At 30.2% G+C, this 22,450-nt stretch overlaps 2 protein-coding genes across 2 annotated transcripts; both read right to left on the bottom strand.

Moving 5' to 3' along the window:
* Positions 1-7,278: 7,278 nt before the first annotated feature.
* Positions 7,279-11,002, bottom strand: LOC107922753 (diacylglycerol O-acyltransferase 2D). Its single transcript, XM_016852908.2, has 9 exons — positions 10,532-11,002; positions 10,338-10,412; positions 10,154-10,239; positions 9,803-9,909; positions 9,552-9,707; positions 9,308-9,394; positions 8,873-8,970; positions 7,938-8,025; positions 7,279-7,641 (listed from the first exon to the last, which is right to left on the bottom strand). The coding sequence occupies exons 1-9, from the start codon at positions 10,714-10,716 to the stop codon at positions 7,540-7,542; spliced, it is 984 nt and encodes a 327-aa protein (XP_016708397.1). The 5' UTR covers positions 10,717-11,002; the 3' UTR covers positions 7,279-7,539.
* Positions 11,003-18,692: 7,690 nt separating this feature from the next.
* On the bottom strand, positions 18,693-20,999 carry LOC107923781 (diacylglycerol O-acyltransferase 2D). The gene is made up of 8 exons (XM_041081609.1): positions 20,893-20,999; positions 20,484-20,569; positions 20,302-20,408; positions 20,048-20,203; positions 19,874-19,960; positions 19,690-19,787; positions 19,443-19,530; positions 18,693-19,044 (listed from the first exon to the last, which is right to left on the bottom strand). The coding sequence occupies exons 1-8, from the start codon at positions 20,997-20,999 to the stop codon at positions 18,943-18,945; spliced, it is 831 nt and encodes a 276-aa protein (XP_040937543.1). The 3' UTR covers positions 18,693-18,942.
* Between the last annotated feature and the right edge of the window lie 1,451 nt (positions 21,000-22,450).

Below are 22,450 nucleotides of genomic sequence, written 5' to 3'. Positions count from 1 at the left end.
AAAAGAGTGATATTTTTGGAATATCTAGCATTATTTAAAATATGATGTTTTATGTGGGTTAATTAATGATGACCCTATTCATTGCAATATCTGACCTTTTATCAAATTATTTATTTTTAAGTTGAAAGTATAATATAGTGCATGGGATGCTCGTGATATATAAACTGGCCAACTAGGGGAAAATATAAGATCAAAAGCTTGTTAAATGCATTAAAACTTTTATTCAATTCAACATACATAATGATTTATATATTTTATTAATAAATATTAAATAGAATGTAACGATTTGAATTTAAATTTTGATGACGATATTATGAAAAAAAATAATCACCAACTCCGATAAAATTAATCTATATGTACAATAAAATTTATATAATTTCTCCAGTAACATTTTATCTTGTGTTGGGGAACGAACTTGCCTACATGCTTTAAAATTTACCACTCTATTACATACCTAAAACATTGTCAAAATGTGTATATATATATACATATACTCTGATGTCTTATATCTTTATTTCCTTTCTTAAAATATCCATGAAAAAGAAATCCTTTTTATTATTCCACCTTGTCTCACTTTTACAAATATATACGTGTGTGTGTCTATCAATCTAAAGCTAACATAGGAAATCAGTTAAAGTGAAAGAGTGTATTAGGTAGAAGGTATGGGTGTACCTGTTGAACCCTGACACTTTCATTTAGTTCTCTCTCGTGGTTTGAGTGTTTTGAAGAAACCTACTGCACCTCTAAAGTTGCTGCAGGTTTTTACAATTAATTTAATTCCGCCCCTTCATATAATTATCTTAGATATGAGTCTTTTTTTATTGAAAATAGATAGGGGGTGAACGGAGATGACCAAGTGGACTGCCCTGAAGATGATACTGGTCTATTCTTGTGAGATACAGTCATGTTTAAAAAAGGAATGGTAGCTATCAAATTTCAATGGTGAAATTAAAGGGGTTGAGGCTCAGGGGTGCACTGAAATTGTAAAAGAGGATGAAAGGACTTGAAATATTTGTTTATTTACTGTTGTTGCACATTGATAGAGCTGTGTTGTCCCTTGAATTGGGGTACCTGACCATATATAAAGATCCTACTATACGTTATTTTTTATTGTATTTGTAAGTATGTAGACTATGCAGGAAAACTTCAAATCAAATGCCTGCAAACGTGGGGTCTAAAACAACAGTTGCAATTCCCCTTATAGTCGGCCATTAATATGAAGTGGGACCAAACACGACACTCACCTAATCAAGTAACAAAAAAAAAAAGAAGATGACATAACATAAAAGACCCTCCATTTCACTTTTTTTTTATTGCAATCCTTTTGCTCCCCTCTTCTGCCTCGGCATTTGTCAAAGAGCTAAATCTTTTTATTATTATAAATTTAAACCCTCTTCTTTTTCATGTTTATCACTTCGATTTGTCGATTGAGATTAGACCCATTTTCAAAACTAAAACTCTTTTTTTAATCTTCTTATTATTTGTTCAATTCTATTCAACTTTTTGCTTCTTCTACTTGTAGAAGCATCTTGTTTCCTTTTAAAAGTTCACCTCTTCTCTCTTTTTTCTTTTCTTCAACTCAAGAAAACATAAAACCCAATGCTCCAATCTAATCACATATGATCTCATCTCTTGCATCGAGTTTGAGTTTGCCCTTATGTGTCGTACTTTCTCGATCTTATCACCACCTTTCTCTCTTCAAATCCTTCTAAAACTCAGCCATACAAGCCCAACTCTTCACTCCTTTGCTCCTCCCTTTTCCACTACAAGATGGTTCAATGTAGAAGGCAACTAGTTCTACTTCTTTGGCTCTTATTAATCTTCACTTTCCTTGCTTGTCATTGCCATGGTTCAAGATTAACCACCAATGTCTTCAAAATCAAGCCAAAACCACAGTACAAAGGCCACTTCTTGGGGTTCTTGCCTAGACGTTTCCCTATTCCAGCTTCTGGTCCTTCAAGGAAACACAATGACCTTGGGTTACAAAGTTGGAGATCACCATGAAAAAATCATACCCCAAATTTTTATTATTCTTGATAACAGACAAGGTAAAAAAAAAAAAGGTGATCATATAAAACTTTTTTTTTCTTCTTTTTTCTTTTTGGTTCTTTTAATTTCATATTTCAACTTGTTTATTGAAATGAATGAGCAGTTGGTTGGGGGTGCTGTACATGGAGTTGGTAGTGACATTGTTTCAAGTTTTATCCTTTGTTAATTTAATTTAATTTTTTATTTTGTTTTTGGAGTGTGAATTAGATGTAGAAAAAATAAAAAAAAGAGAGACTAATAATAGCATGGCAGAAGTTCTAATTACTGGATTTTTTTATCTATATGTTATATAATATATCCTCTGTTTGAGGAGAGATCTTATGTATAATGAAGATTTAATTATTACAAATACATGCAAAAAAAAATTAAGTTCTATTTTAGCTCTTCTCCTTAATTCTTCTCCAAGCCTTTAATATTTTTATTATTATGGTCATTTACAAGCTTGTGGGTGGACTTTGGTTTTGTTCTTTCTTTGTATCTTTTCCATTTATTGAAAAAAAAGAGAGGAGCTAATTAATGTACCAAATATTGAAACAATCATGGTTTGAAAAATGAGAAATTATTTTAAAAAAAACTGGTTGCATCATATTTGTCGCAAGTCATATGTAAGAAAAGGAGACCTAAAGCTCACGCCATGCATAGTTCAAGTAGACAAATTGCCTTTGAATTTAATCCCTCTGAGCCTACATTGAACTTATGCTGACTTTCTGCCATTAATTATTTAAAAGAAATTTTGTTTATATTTCACAAAATAGTCCAATAAAACTATACATAAATTCATCCTGATAGAATTTTTAAAAACCAATTAGAGGAAGGAAAACATATTTTATTGCATTAAAAACTTATTTTTAAAAATATAAATGTATGTACCCTTTAAGCATCAATTTTGGATGGTGTACAATAGTAAAGAGGTGGAGTAATATTATGAGGTTGGCGTAGCTAAAATACAAGGAAAAAGCAACAAATTGGCCCATAAAATTATCATCACAAATGGAAACAAGTTCATAGTCTCTATCAATTCCAAAATGCCCATTGATGGCCTTCAAGGTTGGGGCTGTTGATGGATCCATAGCTTTGTCCATGGTTCCTAGCTGCCTCCATGGATTCTTCTGACTTATTTTTCTCGAATTTTCGGATTAATGATGCATTGATGCTTAAGAAGGATTTTTGGACTAATGGATTCCATTCTTTTCTTCTTTTTCACCTACCCAAACATGGTAATGTTTGTGTTATTTAATACCCATGTGGTCCTGTTTGACGTTTAATAATTACTAATTAATTACTTTTTTTCATTCTACCATATCATTAAATCTTAATGAACCTGGACTTAATTATCAAATTTGAGGACTAAACTTTATATTAACCCTTTTAAAAATATATATTATTATCTGATTCATGTATATAAAGTTGTTTGAAGGCCCTTTTTGCTGTTGAACATTTTCTAGTTTTCTTTCAAGATATCTGTGATTTGTAGTCCTTTGACTGAGAATAAAATAAAATAATAATTTATTCCCTGTTTCATGGCAGCAAAAAGGGGAATGGACGAATCCAATTTGTAGATACAGAAAAAGGGGGATGTAATCATGGCAAATACACTACCCAATATTATTTAATTTTGGATCAATAAATTGAAATTCAAGAAAACAAATTCCGGTAATCATGATTTCTTTAACCTAAGACGCTTTCCTTACCCACGTTTTGTCGTTGAATGATTATTCCTTCTTCTTTTTTTAATGTTAAGATAATGCAAAACTTTCATTCACAATTTCTTATTTCATCCCATAATAAAATGTTGTGTAGCTTTTTCTAACCAATTTTTCTAATTAATCAACAATTTGCTATTCTATCAATCTCGAGAATAGGTAACAGCTCTTTACGAATGCCTTCAAAGACATGCATATAAGTACTCTTTATTGTACCCATATTTGTAATTCCTTTCCTTTGAAATATGTTGTATCTTTCGATGTTAAATAGCTTGTAAACTCGTAATAAAATTGAGGATGAATCTATCAAGTGAACATATAATTTATTTATAATCTAATTTATTTTAAACTTTAAAATAATTAAATACCAAAAATTATATAAACTTAGATAATGATAATGGCGAATCCAGTAAGGAGAACAATCCATTGCCAATGATGCCTAATATTTTAATAATGACCCATTTCAACCATTAATAAACCCTTGAATCTAGCTTCTTAAAAGTGGAAAAAAAAATGCCAACAAATGTTTATGATTTTATCTATGTCGAAACAAGTTAAGATGTAATATTTAAATAAATTTTAAATATTTTTTTAGCTTTCTAACCAAGTCTTAAAAGGGTTGCAATTAAAATTATAATTTTTTTAAGATTAAAATGTAATTTCACCATTAAATAAGGGTAAAATATGTATTTATTATAATAAAATTTAAAAAAGAAACGAAAATCTACAAGCAGTATTGCTAATCTTTTGGTATGATATAAGATAAAATACTTGTAAATTTTGGGTATTTATTTTTATTGATAACTTTTTGTAATTTTTTAATGTGCTAATTAGAATGAAAATGTTGATTATAGAAGCATTAAGAGAAAAGCTCATGATGACTTATTGGAGACTCAAATCATTATTGAGGCACCAAATTATAATGGCATTTTGGGATATACCATGTTTTACTCCCCAATTTATGTTAAATTCCATTAAATGTATTATAAGTAGTTTTTTTGCTTGACATGTTCCAAATTTTATTCTAAATCATTGTTTATTTACCCTTTTTTCTTGAAAAAAAAAAGCATCATTTCAATTTCAATTTCAATTAATTAACTGGATACTATTACAATTTGAGAAGCCATAATTTCAGTAAATTTATATTATATGATTGTATATAATGTACAAATCCATTATTTGGTATATGTAGCAAGCACCTTATTTCTATCATGGAAGAAAAATCATTATAAAATCTATCACCATCATTTACTCGTGCCATTCTATGTAAAATGGTAAAATTTATTTATTATTAATATGGAGACTCTCGTACTAAGAGTTATATTTTATTTTGTCTCTTTTATTCATAAAATGATCAAATTAGTATTTATATGTTAAATTAAAGAGCAAATTGATCATTTTGTTAAAAATTCTATCCATTTTTATTATTAAAAATTGGTTATTGTGCGTCAACATAAGGTTGTATAGTTTTTCTTTTAGCTATACTAGTTTTTAATCATAGAAATAAATAAAAATTTTAACAAAAATGATCAAATTACCCATTTTTTGAATAGTAAAAATAAATTTAATCTGACTTTTAATATAAAAACATTAATGGTACTTTTACCATTTATTTTATTTTTTAAATTTTTGGAAAAAAAAACAAATAATGAAAAAAGTCGCAACAATCGATTATTATACTATGTGAACTAAATTAATATATTTTATTCTCTAAAAAGTAAAAAACATAATTTTAATTATTAGTAGAAGCAAAAACGAAAGTAATTAACAATATCACAACAGGTAACAATCAAAATGAATAATTTCTTATAATGATTATTCAGTAAAATCATTTTACTCAAAAAATGTTAATCAAAGCTCAAAAGTAAATTTCTCCTACATTTTCTGCAATTTCGAAAAATTCACTCATGAAATTGACACCTAATTTCAGCCCAATTAATCCACATGATGATGCAAGGGAAAGAAGTTAAACCCAAAATTATTATTTACTTTACACTGATAAAAGTATATGTATAAATAAATATGAGTAAAACTTGATGTTATTATTATATCAACGGTGGAATTAGCCAATTATTTTCAATTTTTTACACTTTCTATATGCGACGAAATTAATTTGAGTTTAGAAGAAAAAGTGTAAATCTATAATAATTAGAAATAATTATTAATTTTTTAAAAATATTAAAAATTAATATAGAATATTTAAAAGGTTTAGGTTCTTAGAAATTAAACATTACATATTAATATCTGAGTTTGCTATGTATATGTTTATTAATTTATTTAATATGGTTTATTATGAAATAAAAATATTTAAAATATTATTTTATTAAATTTTATATTCAAGATCACTCAAAATTAAAGCTGAGCGGCAAATTTCTAGAAAAAGTATAGTGATAATTCATCTTTAATCCCAATACTACTATAATAAATAAATATCATCCAAATTTATTAAAAAATATAAACAAAAATAAAATATAAACCCCAAACGTGTGTTTATTTATTTAATAAATAAATCATGTAATCAATTGAGTAATGTTTACAATCTAAAGTCTAATTATTTTATTCTTAATAAATTTCATTAATTTTAATTAAAATTTTAATTATAGGAAAAAACGATTATTCATCAATTATATGCATTCATGATTATTTAAAAAATAATAATTTTTATTCATGTAAATTGAAATGATAAAACATATTTCACTCCTAAAAAAACAAATTTTAAGAAAAATAATCACGAACAATTAAAATACATAGTATAAAATAAAATTTAAGAAAACAGTGATAGAATCCCAAAAAGTAGATATGTTAAGCTTTATTTGTTTAGAATTGTATTGACTTACACAGCTCGTCATGTCTCCTTTTCAATGGCAGAATTTCGTTTGTTTCCTTTTTTAAATATTCCACAATCAAAACTTGTCCCTTAATTATCATCATTTCAATTGCCATTATAATATTCAATATCATGAGCATTTGAGTCAATAATCTATTATAAGTTTGCCAAAATATGTATTTTCATGGTCAAAATGTTTATTTTAATAAATTAAAATCTCTTATTTTTAATATGGTATAAAATTTTTAAAAGAAAATAAATAAATAAAGAGGTTAGCTGTACAATTTTTTTTGTTCAGAAGAAAAAAAAGGCATAAAATTCTAAAATGTGATTATTGAAAATTTATGTTTTAAGGAAGAAAGTTTTTGGTGAAAAAGAAAGCAGTAAATTTTAATATTAAAATGTTGGCATTCATTAAAAATGGGAAATTTGGTAAGCTATAAAGAAAGTCTTGAATAACATGTAATCATAATAACCACATAATTATTTAGAAACCAAAAGTATAAAAACATAACTTAGATGAAAATATCAGCAAAGTTGATTTTTTGAAGATAGCTTCTAGAATTTAAAGAATCAAAAGTTGTATAGAAATTGAGTTTATCTCCACAATGGTTCGTGATTAGAGACTGGGTATATACAAAATTCACCTTGGTATTTAAATTAGAATAAAATAGTTAAAAGAACAGAAGGATGAGAATAGAAATTTAATCATTAATGTATATTTTATTGACTGAAGTTGCCAAATCCTTTTGACCCAATTAACAATAAAAACAGCTTCTAAAAGCTTTCTAATGACTACATGATAATTGAGTTTTAAGAGTTACCTGCAGATCATAACCATACAATACAAAAAAAAGGCCTATTGAGATGCATGAATATACAGCTATGTTACTTGGCTAACACATTGCACTTGAATCGCACAAATATAGGGGATTGGCAAATAAACAAAGCATGATTCGCTCAAAGGATCTTTAATGGAAGATCAGCATATCCGACCCGAGCTTTGTGTCTCTCAAAGAGATCTTCAAGTGCTTTAACAAATTGGTCATGCACCTCCTGGACCTGCGGATATAATCATTGGTTTAACACAGGTGTGAATATATGTATATACAAAGCGTTGTACCATAACAAGAAGTTGGCCTGTTAATGGACAATGGTTCTGTTTTGCTTGAAAGATATGCATGTTTCATAGGATTTTAGTATTATATAGAAGGTAGCGATCAAAATGAGAATGCAGCAGGCATTAGGTACTTGCATGAAGGAGGTTTCAGCCTCATTGTGTGAATGCAGGACTCTACAATAATAATAAATTCTACCTACGGAGCAATATAGCAGAAGCCACAGGCAAGTTACAATACCTCTTCAGCAGTAGGTTTAGGGTTTTGCTTCAATTCAATAGGTTTACCCACCACAACATGCATTGGCCTTCGATACGGCAAATGAGTTCTACAAACAAAGGAGGTTCTTGGTTAAGAATTTCAGACACCTTCACACAAACACGCACATTTCCAAAGATTTTGGCAAGTATAAGGATTGCTTTTCAATCAATGAAACATAACTTTTAACCCTCTTTTTGAGTTTTTACATTGTCCGGAGAATATAATCATGATCCATCAATTTCCTTCAAGCTTCACTACCATTGATATACAAAACCAGAGTAACTCATTTTTCTTAACTTCTTTTTAATGGAAATACATCGCTTATGTTATCCAACTGGACTGAAATCAACTCTTGTTCTTTTACCCTCTATCTTCCTAAAGAAAGTATTATAAACTAGTACACTTACCCAAAAGAAAATCCAATTAGATCAATACAAAGGATCTCAGTTCTATTTCTTCCACTTTCTATTTACATCTTGCTAAGATTTCAATATATTAACAGTGGTAAATAAAATTTGTGTTTGTCATTGAAATCAAAGTTTTTTTTTTTAACTCCACAAGCAAGATTACAATAATGCCACATGTCTCATCTCTCTTTTTCTATTATACCCTTATGGAGAATGTGGCAGTCGCCTACCCTGTTTGTGGAGTCCAGAAACTCCACTGATAGTGTATTAGTTAATTTCTGATAAAATTTATCCGGCAAAACATTGCATTTTCATGAGGAATATCTTAAGTTGTTCCCAAAAGTTTTCTAGATATCTTGAACTACAAAAGAATCATCATCATGGATTCAAAAGTAATGCAAATATGTTATTAAGTACTTTCTGAACAGCAAAAATCTACTAAATTAATATTCAAGAAGAACAAAAAGTGTTCCAATTGAGCATAAAAGAGATAAATTTGATGCATACCCAAAAATTCCCCAAAATATCATTGGAGTGAACTTCAGAGCTCTTGAAAGTTGCAGGAAAAACTTCCCACCTGGTTTCCACCAGTCGTAGACACGTGACTGGAGCACAAGTAAAAAGCAAGGAAATTTGATTAAGGTGATGTAGGACATGGAAGTTGTTAGAAAGACAACAATATTTAAAAAAAAAAAACCCTAAAAGAACAACAAATTAGAAAGTTTGAAATTCAGATGGTTCAATCAAACGTAAGAAGCTATAGGGCAGGCAATAGTGGCAAGCTTATCCTACAGCTGCTTGCTTTTAGACCAGAATGAGTATTTCAGGTAGAATGCATTAAATAAATGCAGAATTATATGTATAAACACTGAGGTTTATCAATTTGAAGTTGCACAAATATGGGCTCAGAGAAGGGAAGAGAAAAAAAAAAGCATTACTTACCTGACCAAGGGCGAAAACTGGGACCAGTGGACACCCCATTTCAATGGCTATGCGAACAAACCCCCTTCGTGCCTTAAGGAAGGCAATCTGTGAGGCAAGAATTGTTAAGCAACCAACATAAACATACAAGAGGAACAAGAAAGAAGAAACAAAAAGAACACTTTATATGTATTGGTTGTTGAAGAAAAATGGCCTTAGAAGTAAGTTAGTTAAGGAACGTTGCTAACAAGAATAAGAATGAAACCTCAGAATCATGGTCCATGTGAAATGTCTCCTGCACTCCACCAGGCACTACAATACAACTATAACCGGCATCCAATAGGGAATAAAATTTTTTCCTTGATGCTGGTGCCACATCCAACCATGTCCATATATGCCTCAAAAATGGGGTATGGAATACCTAAGCATTCATCCATAACATGTTAAAGCTGCAAGATATTTGAGTGATAATGAATGAAATGAGTATGTATGAGACTTTGGAGTTAAAGGCCTTACAGCGCTGCTTGCAAGGACTTTAATTTTAGGAAGAGGCATGAAACCTGTATGTCCAGCGAGTGTAACAACTCCAATCGGCAAAACCGAATGGGGCTCATAACCAAAAACTGCAACATTAACAAGCTAAGCTCTATTAGTTTCTCAACATTTGGAACTTAAATAATTGATACTCTCTTTGTATGTTTGCTTCACAAGAAAAAAAGTAGGGAACGGAAAGGAAGCTAACAAGTAAAAGAAATGATAAAAACAAACACTTTCTAGATTCATATAAAGGCAAATACAAGGAAGATGAGCTACATCAATTAAGTAATGGGAAGGGACCATAATAATAAGTAAAAGAAGGAAACAAACCATAAGCACGATCAGGATTGAAGGCGTTAAAATCCTCAACATAGAGAGTGATGGGAAAGTAACTGCAAAGATGCTTACATATATACCTGCTCATTCAGATTATTATTATTCTTATTATTATTATTATGTTCATCATCACAACTCATGTCATCGACAAGCAATAGCAAGAAGAAGTAAAGAGTACCTAGACAGCTTCAGGCCAAATTTACTGTACGGGTCGATAGGAAGAACCATGAAAATCAATAGAAACCCCAGCGCCCTGTGAACATTGAATCAAACAGAACGCATGAATTCATGCCATTTAAATTCTTTCTATTCCAATAAAAAGATTAAAAAAGGAAAGGAAAGGAAAAGAGAAGAAAAGAAAAGAGGACCAACATGAGGAATTTGGAAAAAGGAAGGAATAGAAAGGAGAAAAGAAGCAAAAAGAAGTCGAAATGCACAGATCCAATCCACATCGCAATAGCTAATATGCCGTGCAACATGTTGGACGGAAATTCATCTTTTCCTCGGAATTCCCGATACCCACTTCCAGCTCCAGCCGCCGCCGGTTCTTCAGCCATAGTTCCCAACGCTGCTTGACCCAGGACGCCAATAGCCACCTATTTCAATGACACCCACTTTTGGAATGGGCAAACTAAAGCTTTCCCTCGAATTTATATTCAGGTACTAGTCCATTCAAAGCCGCTAAGTAGACGATTTTTCAATGAACACTTCGTTTGTTTTCCTCTTCTTCTTTTCCCTACAAATAGTAACAAGAAAATAATGGTAAATTAAATAACTTATTACAAAGATTCTCGAAATCACGTGTCGATGTCAATGACTACTCTACAATCAATTAAAACATGTGCAACGTTTAGTTTGGACACGCTTTTGGTAATATTTTAGGATGTAAAAAACATTTCCTAAAATTGCAAAAGTTGAAATTTATATAAAAAAATTTCTTGGTTAAGAAACTCAACAACTAATTAAATTATATATGTTGTATAAAAGATAATTATGTTAACTTTTTAATACTTAATTTTAATTTTAGAGTTTATTTGATGAGAATTTATTAAGAATTAATTTTCACCAAATCAATTTTAAAACTTGAATTAGATTACATCAATCAGATTATATTTAATAAATTAAATACAAAATCAAATAAATTTACAATTAATACTAAATTTATTCTATGAAAAATCTAAAATTATTAATACATTTGGCTAACACATTGCACTTGAATAGCACAAATACAGGGGATTGGCAAATAAACAAGCATGATTCGCCCAAAGGATCTTTAATGGAAGATCAATATATCCAACCTGAGCTTTGAGTCTCACAGAGAGATCTTCAAGTGCTTTAACAAAGTGGTCATGAACCTCCTGGACCTGTGGAAAAACTCATTAGTTTAACACATGTAATGAATACATATACACGAAGTGTTGCGGCATAACAGCAAGTAGGACTGTTAATGGACACTGGTTCTGTTTTGCTTAAAAGATATAATTAAGTGTCATAGGATGTTAGTATAATATAGAAAGTAGCCATCAAAATGTTTCATTGCATGCTTTTGACATGGTGAATGCAAAAGGCATTAGGTACTTGTGTAACGGGCCAATGATAAAAACTCATGATGAAAGCTTAAAGAGTGTCTCGTGGAGGTCAATTGATTAAATGTGGTTCATTTGATTCACTTGAACTGACCCGATTCATGGAACATTTGGAGAAGTCCATCTATTTGAAGCATTAGTGGCCCGGTGAAGCACTTAAGGCTACCTTAGTAAATATGAAAAATAATGCTAAAAGCTTTGTAATCTGATACGTAATCTTAAAGGATTGAGTCAATCCTTAAGAATCTCAATTGTAGATAGGCTTTATTGTTGATGTAAAGCAAATTGTATAGTTAGATTTTGGGAGCTCAATTATAAACAGAGGTCTCCCCCCTCAATTATATGTATATTTGATTCAACCTATAAATAAATTTCTACAATTGTTGGTGAATTTTCAAAATTAAACTATTGTGTTGTCCAAGAACTGTTTTAGTGATAATGTCTATTTTTTTATTCTTTGCATTAGCTTTCATTTAATCATACATAATCATTATAATTTTGATTATTATTCAATTTAGTCATTTATATTTATATATTAATGTCAAATTCATTTCTTCACCTTGAAACTTCTCATTATACAAATCATATTTTTTTTTTCTCTTTCACTTGAAATTTGATGCTCCTATAAATCATACTTCATCAATTACTTTCTAACTCTACTATTCCAATTAAAATTCACATATCATGCATTTCAATTATAACATTTTTAACACAACTCATAAAAATACAAGTAAAGTTAATATGAAAACTTACCTCTTTTGACAATAATGTCTTCTCTTATGCTTTTCTTCCATTTCTTTCTCAACTTCATCGCTATCCTTTCTCTTCTCTTATAATTTTCTTCACTTGCATTTACTAATTTCTTGCTTCTAAATTATGGAACATACTCTTTAGGATCTCTATTTCATCTTTCTTCTTTGTTGCCTATGAAAATTTCTAAGAATTTTGGATGAAATAGTAGAATTTCATGATAAAGGGTTAAATTATAAAGAAATCAAAATTTCTCTCTTCTTCCATTCTTCTCACGTTGGAAAGATGAAGAGCCTCCCTTTTATATCAATATTTTTATAATTAAATTATTAATAAACATCTAATTAAATTATATTAATATTTTATTTTATTAATTAAAAAATCACAAAATATCACCGACATAACCATTACATTCTAGAATTATCTCTCTTGTTAATTGACCATTTTAACCTTTATGATATTTCAAAATTCCATCATTGAATCATCACTAAATTTGGTAAAATTGCAATTTAGTTCTCATATTTCTTCCACTTATTCAATTTAGTCCTTATTTAATCCATTTTCTTTATTTTCTAGACTCTTCCACCCTTAAGATATTTGTATTATTGGCCATTTAACTTTTCCATATTTATACTTTAACCTCTCACATGTTAAATATTTACACTTAGACCACATAACTTTTCATATTTTTATGATTTAGTCCCTAGCTCAAATTAACATTTCACCTTCTTATTTCATTTTTCTCTAACATCCCTTATCATTTACTTTCTTTATATCTTATTTCACTAAAAATCTATCTCATATTATTTTCAACCAAGGGGTTTTGGGGATGTTACACAAAAGTTGTCACTTGATTATTAACCAAAAATTGTCACTATTTATAGCGAAGAGCTATGTCTCTTAAATTTAAAAGTTATGTCACTGAATTATTAACAAATAGTCATAATTATTATATTATCTACTTGAATAATTATGTTTGTTACTAAATATATGACTATCTATTTGAGTAGTTATGTCCCTCTGAAAAGGCATGAGACCTCCTATGAATAGGAGTGTAATTTCATTTGTATGACGCACCTAAAAAAAGAATTACTCCAGAAATTCTTTATAGAAATTAATATCCTTATTATACTTTGCCCAGTGCTCAGTGGACTATTTCTGTTATTGCAAAACATAGACAGCCATTGGGCTTCATTGTATCATTGAGGTTCATTTGTCAGTAACTCTTTTGCACTCTATAATATAAGTGGGGTGAATAGAATCTAAAATAGCATTAATACACGTCTTGAAATATTCGTTAATTTATCATAAATTCATTTTATCGCCACACACCAATAATTTTAAGATTTTATTTTTATAATTTATGAAAAATTAAAAAAAAATACGTCTTTCATCGTACATTCACATGTCACTATAGTCATTGTAGTATAAAGAAAGTTATCATGGGACAACATTGAAATAAGTGATTAGGTTATCTAAGTGGAGTAAATCGTCTCCCCTTCTTTTGTCGTCTATCTTCCTTAAGAAAAGGATAATTTAGTAGGCTTACCCAAAAGAAAATCCTAATAGATCAAAACAAGTTATATCACTTCTGTTTCTTCCACTTTCTATTTACATCTTGCAAAGATTTCAATATGTACTAATAGTGGTAAATAAAATTTGTGTTTTACATTTAACTTCCTTGAAGTATTTTTATTTTTATTCCACAAGTAAAATTAAAATATTGTAACATGCTTTATCTCTCTTATTATTATTATTATTATATTTATTTTTATTATATCCAATGTGAGTCATATTCTCATCAACTCTACATGTGAAGATGAAACTCCAATAATGATTTATTAGTTAATTTATGATAAAAACATTGCATTTTCATGAGAAATATATTAAGTTGTTCCCAAAAGTTTTCTAGATATCTTGAACCACAAAAGAAGCATCACCATGGGTTCAAGAGTAATGAAAACATGTTATTAAGGACCTTTTGAACTGTAAAAATTTACTAAATTGGTATTCAAGAAGAAGAACAAAAAGTGTTCCAATTGCGCATAAAAGAGAGAATTTTGATGCATACCCAAAAATTCCCCAAAATAACTTTGGAGTGAACTTGAATGCATCCTACAACTGCTTGCTTTTAGACTAGAATGAGTATTTCAGCTAGAATGCATTAAATACATGAAGAATTATGTATAAATGCTGAGATTTATCAATTTTTGAACCTGCACAAATATGGGCTCAGAGAAGAAAAGAGGAAAAAAAAGTGTTACTTACCTGACCAAAGGCGAAAACCGGCACCAGTGGACCCCCCATTTCAATGGCCATGCGAACAAATCCCCTTAGGTGTGCATGGGCCATGTAATATCCCGATTTTGGGCTTAGTCGAAACAGTGGTTTCGGGACCACAAATCCGATGAGGAAAATTTCATTTTTATTATATTTTTATGGTCTACGATTTCACGAAATGATTTCGTGAAAATTTTGATGTTTGGCCACTCAATTTAGTAAAATAAACTAAATTGTAAAAAGTACAAAAGTTGAGTTTTATATGTTAGAGGTGTCTAATTGTCATGAAATTTTAAATAGGAGGTCCTTAAATGATAATTAAACCATTGTATAACTTTTTGGACAAAAATGGCCTTGTTTGGGTAAAATTTGAAAGAATAGTAAAAGGGCATTTTAGTCATTTAGGGGTAAAATAAATTAAAAGACAAATTTTAAACCCCAAATGTGTCCCTTTCTTCTTGCTACAGCAGAATGTACCAAGAGCAGCCATGGTTAGGGTTTGGCCAAGCTTCCAAGCTTAATAAGTAAGGAAAATCGAAATTCGGGCTAAAATCGGCAAAATACCAAGTTGTGGACAAAATGGTAAAAATGACTATTTTCGCATACGAGGTAAGTTCATATGATTTTAATAATGCAATGTGTATTTTAATGTTAATGTTATGATATTATATGAATAGTAAGTATACATATATGTGAATAATTTGATATTATGTAAATGATGTAACATTACTATATGTTGTTGATGTATTTATAATGGTATGATGATTATTATTTACGAATTGTTGCATGTTATGATTATTGTTGAATTATTATACAAATTATGTGGAATACTTGAAAAATATGAGTTGTCATCGGACTATAGATATTGACATCACGAGATAGATGGCAAAGGCATATGATCGAGGAAAAATCCGATTTGAACCTTAGGAATAGATTAGGATACAAGTGACATGTCACTAGGACATTTGAGAACTCGTTGAGTTGAGTCCGAGTTCGTGAGATGTAATTAGGCATCCAAACTCGTTGAGTTGAGTCTGAGTTCACTTATGGGTGGGTTACATGGTAGCTTGGCTACACATATATTCCGCAGACTATTGAGTTTGTCTAGCTGTGGGCATGGCACTTATGTGCATGCATTCCGTGTATCCGATTATATTCTGAGTGTTCAACGAGTAATTTGACGGAGTATTCGATAATGGCCCCAGTGAGACAAGCCATTGGTAAGTATGTTCTGAAGTTAAATTACAAGTTGTACAGGTATGTACACTAAACTTATGTGTGATGCCTTGATATATGATGTATATAGTATTGGTGAATACTATGAAAATGACATGATGAGGAATAAGTCTTGATACTTGATGACATTGAGATTATGGATCTATGCCTATGAAGCATAATTATGTGTTCTTCCCATGATCGATGAAATGATATTGTATGGATTTAGTGAATAATAGTTGTGATTGAGTAAATTTAGCCTTGGCAGTTTTGGGTTACGGCAGTGTTGCAACTTTGGAAATTCACCATAAATTTTAAAAATTGAGTTAGGGACTACATAAAATTTGAGATTAAATCTCAATGAGTCTAGTTTCACATAGAGGAAACGGTACATGCAATTGAATTTTATGTTATGCGATATTTAAATTGTTGTAAGACAGAGTCTGAATGACTTCGAGATCCCCTGTTCCTATTTGAGAAATTAACTAAAAATTGTGAAAAAATAAATAGGATTTATAATTTACATGTATAGATTCCTTATTGAGTCTTTTTTAAGATAAATTAACGGAATAGCTCTTTGAATTCTGTACAGAGAGAAAATTGATTCGTAGTAAACAGAGGTCAGAGTAGACAAACACTGAAACAGGTGAAACTTTAATGAATAAACTATAATAATTGGCTAAGTCAAAAATTCTAGAAAAAAATTAATAGATAGATATATGCGTCTAGTTTCAGGAAAAATTTACGGATCTTAATTTCGAGTTTTGGAACTCGAGATATGCATTTTTAAGCGACTGTGACGCAGTTAGCCAGCTTGTCTGGAAATTTTAAAAATAAATTGTTTGAACTGTTTAATTAATGAATTAAGTTCGTTAATACCTCGTGCTCGACTGTGGAAAAGGTCTCAGATACGGGGGCATTACAGGCCGGGCCGGGCCTAACTAAAAATTTAGGCTAGTTTGCTAGGCCTGGCCTGAAAAATGAGCCTAAAATTTTGCTCAAGCCCGACCCGAATAAAAATGTTAAAATTCGGGTCTGACCCGGCCCGTCCATATTAATTTTTATATAATTTTTATATAATTTTATAATATATATAAACCATCAAAAATATTAAAAACATCAAACAAATATTTCTCAACAAAATGAAAATAAATTTTAAAAAATATGCATACTTAAATAACACTAAAATAGATGCAACTTAATAAGCAAATGTTTCTAAAATAATAACAAAATTAACAAATGTCTTTAAAATAATAAAAAATTAATAATAAAATAAGTTTTATACAATATCTAAATAATAACAACAAAATAGTAGCAATATAATAGTAAAATAGTAGCAAAATAGAGAGAAAATAATAAGAAAATAATATTTAAAAAATTGTCATGTAGGGAATTCAGGCTGAGCCGGGCCAAAAATGCCTTACCCAAGGCCCGACCCATGTACACCTCTAATTCGTGCACAGAGTTGTTAACTTATTGTTAAATAAGAAAGAAAAAAAAAGACAAAAGGATTAATGGTATAGGAGACCCTCGAACTTGTATAAAAAAATTAATTAAGATATTCCGAACTTTTTACACTTAATTGAGTGCTTAAATTAATAAAATTGGCTAAATAAGTCCTTTAACTAACATTAACTATTAGTATTTAATAACCATGTTGACATTGCCATTAACAAATATCGCATCAACACCATTTGCTGCTGTGATAATGTCACATTATTAACAACGGATGATGTGGCACCACCACATTATCACTAGATAAATAGTTGTCTAGCATCATTTGAATCTAGACATTTATTGTCTTAATTCATTCTAAAAGTATGGAAAATATACAAATTAATTTTTAATAAATTTAATATTCTTTTTTATATATTTTTAGAATTAACTTTGACAAATGGGTGATGATGTAGCATCGCAAATTTGCAAGTCGGTAAATGGTGCTGACATGACGTCTATTAATGACCACATCAGTGTTGCCATTAAATACTAATGGGTAATGTTAGTCAAATGTCTTATTTGGTCAGTTTTATTAGTTTAGAACTGAATTTGGTGTAAAAAATTTAAAGGGACTTAATTAATTTTTTTTTTAAAATCGAGAATCTTTTATACCATTAAGTCAAAACAAAAATACCATCGTAATAAAATAACTCATTTAAAATATATAAAAATATTTTTGTAATTTAATTAATTAAATTAACTAAAAAAATACTTAAATAATAATCTAAAATAGATTCAAAGAGTTTGAGTTTATTTCAGTGCTTGTAAACATTATATCTGCTAAAATATATAATCAAGACAAAACAAATGAAAATTAAATTATTATTCTGAATTAATTTTCTTTTAAAACAATTGTAAAATATAATTTATTCCTCCCATAACTTTTTAATAAGAATATGAATTTAAAAGTAATTAGAGTACATTTGATATTTTTATTTAGATATTTTTATTTAATTAAATTTTTTATACAGTGTGATAAAATTACCGAGAATTAAATTCATCCTATCTACTTATATTTTGCATTTATTTCAACATTAGTTTTTAAAACCGGAATAATTGTATAAATTTTCAATAATTATTCTGAAACAATAACTAATTGTACAAGTTAACCAACCAAAATTAAGTATTTTCAGAATTTGATAAGTTTTTGAGTCTTAATATTACCTCAAATGAGATCCAATGAAGGTGTCAAAAAATTGTTTGGGATCAGTGTTATTAATGAGAAGCAATAAGAGAAAAAGCATCAATGGCTTACAAACGACCATGCCAAAAAAAAAAAAAAAAAGCCTACTGGGTCCATTAACATTCACTGGTTAATGCAAGTAACCTTAACTATGTTTTATTCAGTATCTCCAAGCCAGTTGTTTGGGTACTTCTTTTAGAACATTGCAGCTGAGTATGATAGTATAGGAGATTGACAAATAGAATAAGACCCAAATCCCAACTAAGTTGAAATCAAAGAATCTTTAATGGAAGATCAGCATATCCGACCCGAGCTTTGTGTCTTTCAAAGAGATCTTGAAGTGCTTTAACATATTGGTCATGTGTTTCCAGGACCTGGGAAAAAAAAAAAGATTGCTTTAACACAAAGTATTGCCGTAGGAGGATTTCTTGCATTATGTCTGTTGAGGGATTCAGCTTTTTCGATAGAGAAATATTTAAAATGTTATCTATTAGGTAAAAAGTCGAGCCCCCAACAATAAAAGTATTGTCATTGCGTTGGGGTTTCGTCCCCACAAAGAGAGACTCTCTCTTTTGTGAAATGTACTTGGCTCTTGATAGAGGTAAAAGATAAAACCCAGACATAAGAACAATATTTTTAATTGTTGATGACTCAATCGGTTGTCTAATAGATGACACTTTGAAAACTTTTATGAAAAGAAGTGATCCTCAATCATGTCAATAACAGACAGTAAGTTATAGCTGTGGGACATTATAACAAAAACTACCAATACCTCTTCCACAGTAGGTTGGGGATTTTTCTTCAAGTAAATAGGTTTACCCACCACCACATGCATTGAATGTTGATAGGGTAAAGGAGATCTGCAACAAAAAGACATTGATGGTTATGCATCTCGAGCAGATTTACATACACACTTAATAATGAAAATCCTCTATCTTACATAGCAATGGATCGTATTGGATTGCAAAGATATCTATATATTAAACAAAGTAGTGAATTAAATTAAATTCAATGCATACCCAAAAATTCCCCAAAACAATAAGGGAATGAACTTGATAGCTCTGGAAAATTGCAGATAGAACTTCCCACTTGGCTTCCACCACTTGTAGACATGTGACTGAAGTTGTTACAAAGATTGCAATAAAAAAGTTAAATGGAGATCGAAGAACATATATACATAGAAAAAAGCAGACACGGACATACCTGACCAAAGCAGAAAACTGGAACCAGTGGACACCCCTTTTCCATGGCAATCCGAACAAATCCTTTTCGTGCCTTAAGGAATGCAACCTGTAAGCCAATCCATGAACTGTTGATTTGCCAACATAACTAGACAAAGAAGATAAAGAAGAAGAAAGCAAAATATGGGAATGAAACCTCAGAACCATGCTCCATGAAGAATGTCTCTTGCAGTCCGCCAGGCACTATAATACAACTATAACCAGCTTCCAATAGTGAAGAAAACATTGTTTTTGTTGCAGGTGAGACACCTAACCATGTCCATATATGCCTCAAAAACGGAGTGTAGAATACCTAATCAGTCATCATATGCATGTTAAAGCTGAACGAAATTCAAGTCTCGGTGTGTGCAATGGCGTTTGATACTTATACGAGTGTTGTAGTCGTCTTACGGCGCTGCTTGCAAGGACTTTCATTTTGGGAAGAGGCATGAAACCTGCAAGGTCAGCCAGCGTGGCAACCCCAATTGGCAAAACCGAATGTGGTTCATAACCAAAAACTGCAACACATCCATTAATTTCTCAGCATTTGGTGCTCTACTTTTCAGAATTGATATAAAGTAGGGAAGAGATACCGTAAGCACGATCAGGATGGAAGACGTGAATATCCTCAACGTATAGAGTAATGGGAAAATAGCTGCAAAGATGCTTACATATATACCTGTTTCATTCATATTATTATCATTTACCAACAATATTGCCAATAGCATATAACAAGAGATAGCAGTTTAGTGATAGTATACGTGGCCAACCTACGGCCAATTTTACTGTGAGGATCGATAGGAAGAAACGTGAAAAAGGAAAGCAATCCCAACACCCTGGGAAGATTGAAAGAAACAAATGAATTTTCTCTTCTTCTTTTTTCAATGAATTAAAAGGTTTGAGAAGAGAAGAAAGAGGACAAACATAATGAGTTTGGGAAAAGGGAGGAATAGAAAGGAGAAAAGGAGCAAAAAGAAGTTGAAATGAATAGCTCCAAGCCACATCGCAATAGCTAAGACACCGTGCACCATGTTAGAAGGAAATTCGGTTCTTCCATTGAATTCCCGATAACCAGTTCCAGGTGGAGCAGCCGCCGGTCTTTCCGCCATCATACAACGCTACCACTCAACCCACTGATTTTAACCACACCCAACTCTGGGATCCGGTTAAAACTATAGTATACCAGAAATCACACAGTTCCAACTTCACTTTGCTACCATTATCCAATGCCCCGTCATTTTTTCAGCTGTTTTCAATTCCAAAAAATTAAAATAATGAGAGATATAATTTTCTACGCTGCTCGTCAAGCAGTTTCTTGCGGTGCCCGCCCTCGCTACTCCCATATTTTTGTAATTATTTGAATTGGCAGTTCGGCATAGCCGTTGAAATTTTGATAGGTTTTAAAGAAGATGAAATATGTATATATATAATTTACTAGTTTTATTTTATTTTTTTCTTTTGTGATTTCTTTAATTGTGCTTTCCTTTTTACTAGTACACAGTGATTCGGTCAAAAATTAGATTATGGTAGACTTATTTTGCGTGTAATATTTTTAATGAAAAAAGCAATAATTATGCAATGTAAAGTGTTGACCGGTGCCATTTTGCTGAAATTATTTGTTTATGGTTTGATATAAATTAAATAATTTAATGATTTTTAGTTATAAAAGTTAATTGTGTGAAAAAAAATTATTGAGTTTTAGTACAAATGGTATAAAAATTATTGTTAATATAAAAGAATATATGTTTGAATGTGTTGAAAAATATTATCTTCCTATTTATGGGTTAGAGAGGGACTAGGCATAATTTTTGACATTATATAAAAAAGAACAGATATAATCAGAATTTATAATGAAATTATTAAAAAAATAAAATAAAAATTAAATGATTAAGTGCAATGATAAAGCAGATATGAAAGTAAAAAAAACAACAACGAAGCAAAATGAAGCAAGTTAAACTCGGATAATTGGAGTTGATATATAAAGCAGAGCTTACTATTTATGGGTATTGATATACTGAGTCAGGCTTATTTAACGTGTTGTAACACAGCTGCAAGTGGGTGAAATTATCTTCATTTTGGTGGTGTTGAGATTGGAATCTAATGAAGCAGACAAGTAGCATTACCATCCAAGTTGTGTGGATTCCTCCTTCTGTCTCCTCTCCTACCAATATCTCTTGGGAAAGGAAACACTTTATAAAATATTTCCTTCATTTAAGCTATGTACCCGTACCCATAAAACATAAAGAAAGCTATTTGGCCAGTCCAATCACATTTTATTCAACATCATAGCAAAGAAATATTATAATAATTATCATTATTCCATCCCATTGTGACTTACAATGTCCATCTTTCGGAGTTTTCTTTTGAAGGAAAATCAATAGTGTGTTTTAACAGCAATTACGATGTTCATAAGATAAATTCTCGACATTTTTTACTTTTTATCATTTTAAAACTGGTAAAGCCGGAAAATTCTAGATTAAGGGTTTCTTTTTTAAGCTTGGAAAATTTTGTAGGAGATTAATGGCTAGGTTGATAATATTTTTAAAAAGTGTTTTTAAAA

Source organism: Gossypium hirsutum, chromosome A11 (assembly GCF_007990345.1).
Source record: "Gossypium hirsutum isolate 1008001.06 chromosome A11, Gossypium_hirsutum_v2.1, whole genome shotgun sequence".
In the NCBI taxonomy this organism is placed as follows: Eukaryota; Viridiplantae; Streptophyta; class Magnoliopsida; order Malvales; family Malvaceae; genus Gossypium; species Gossypium hirsutum.
Note: the sequence above shows the minus strand (reverse complement) of the source record. Positions and strands in the feature narration are given on the sequence as shown.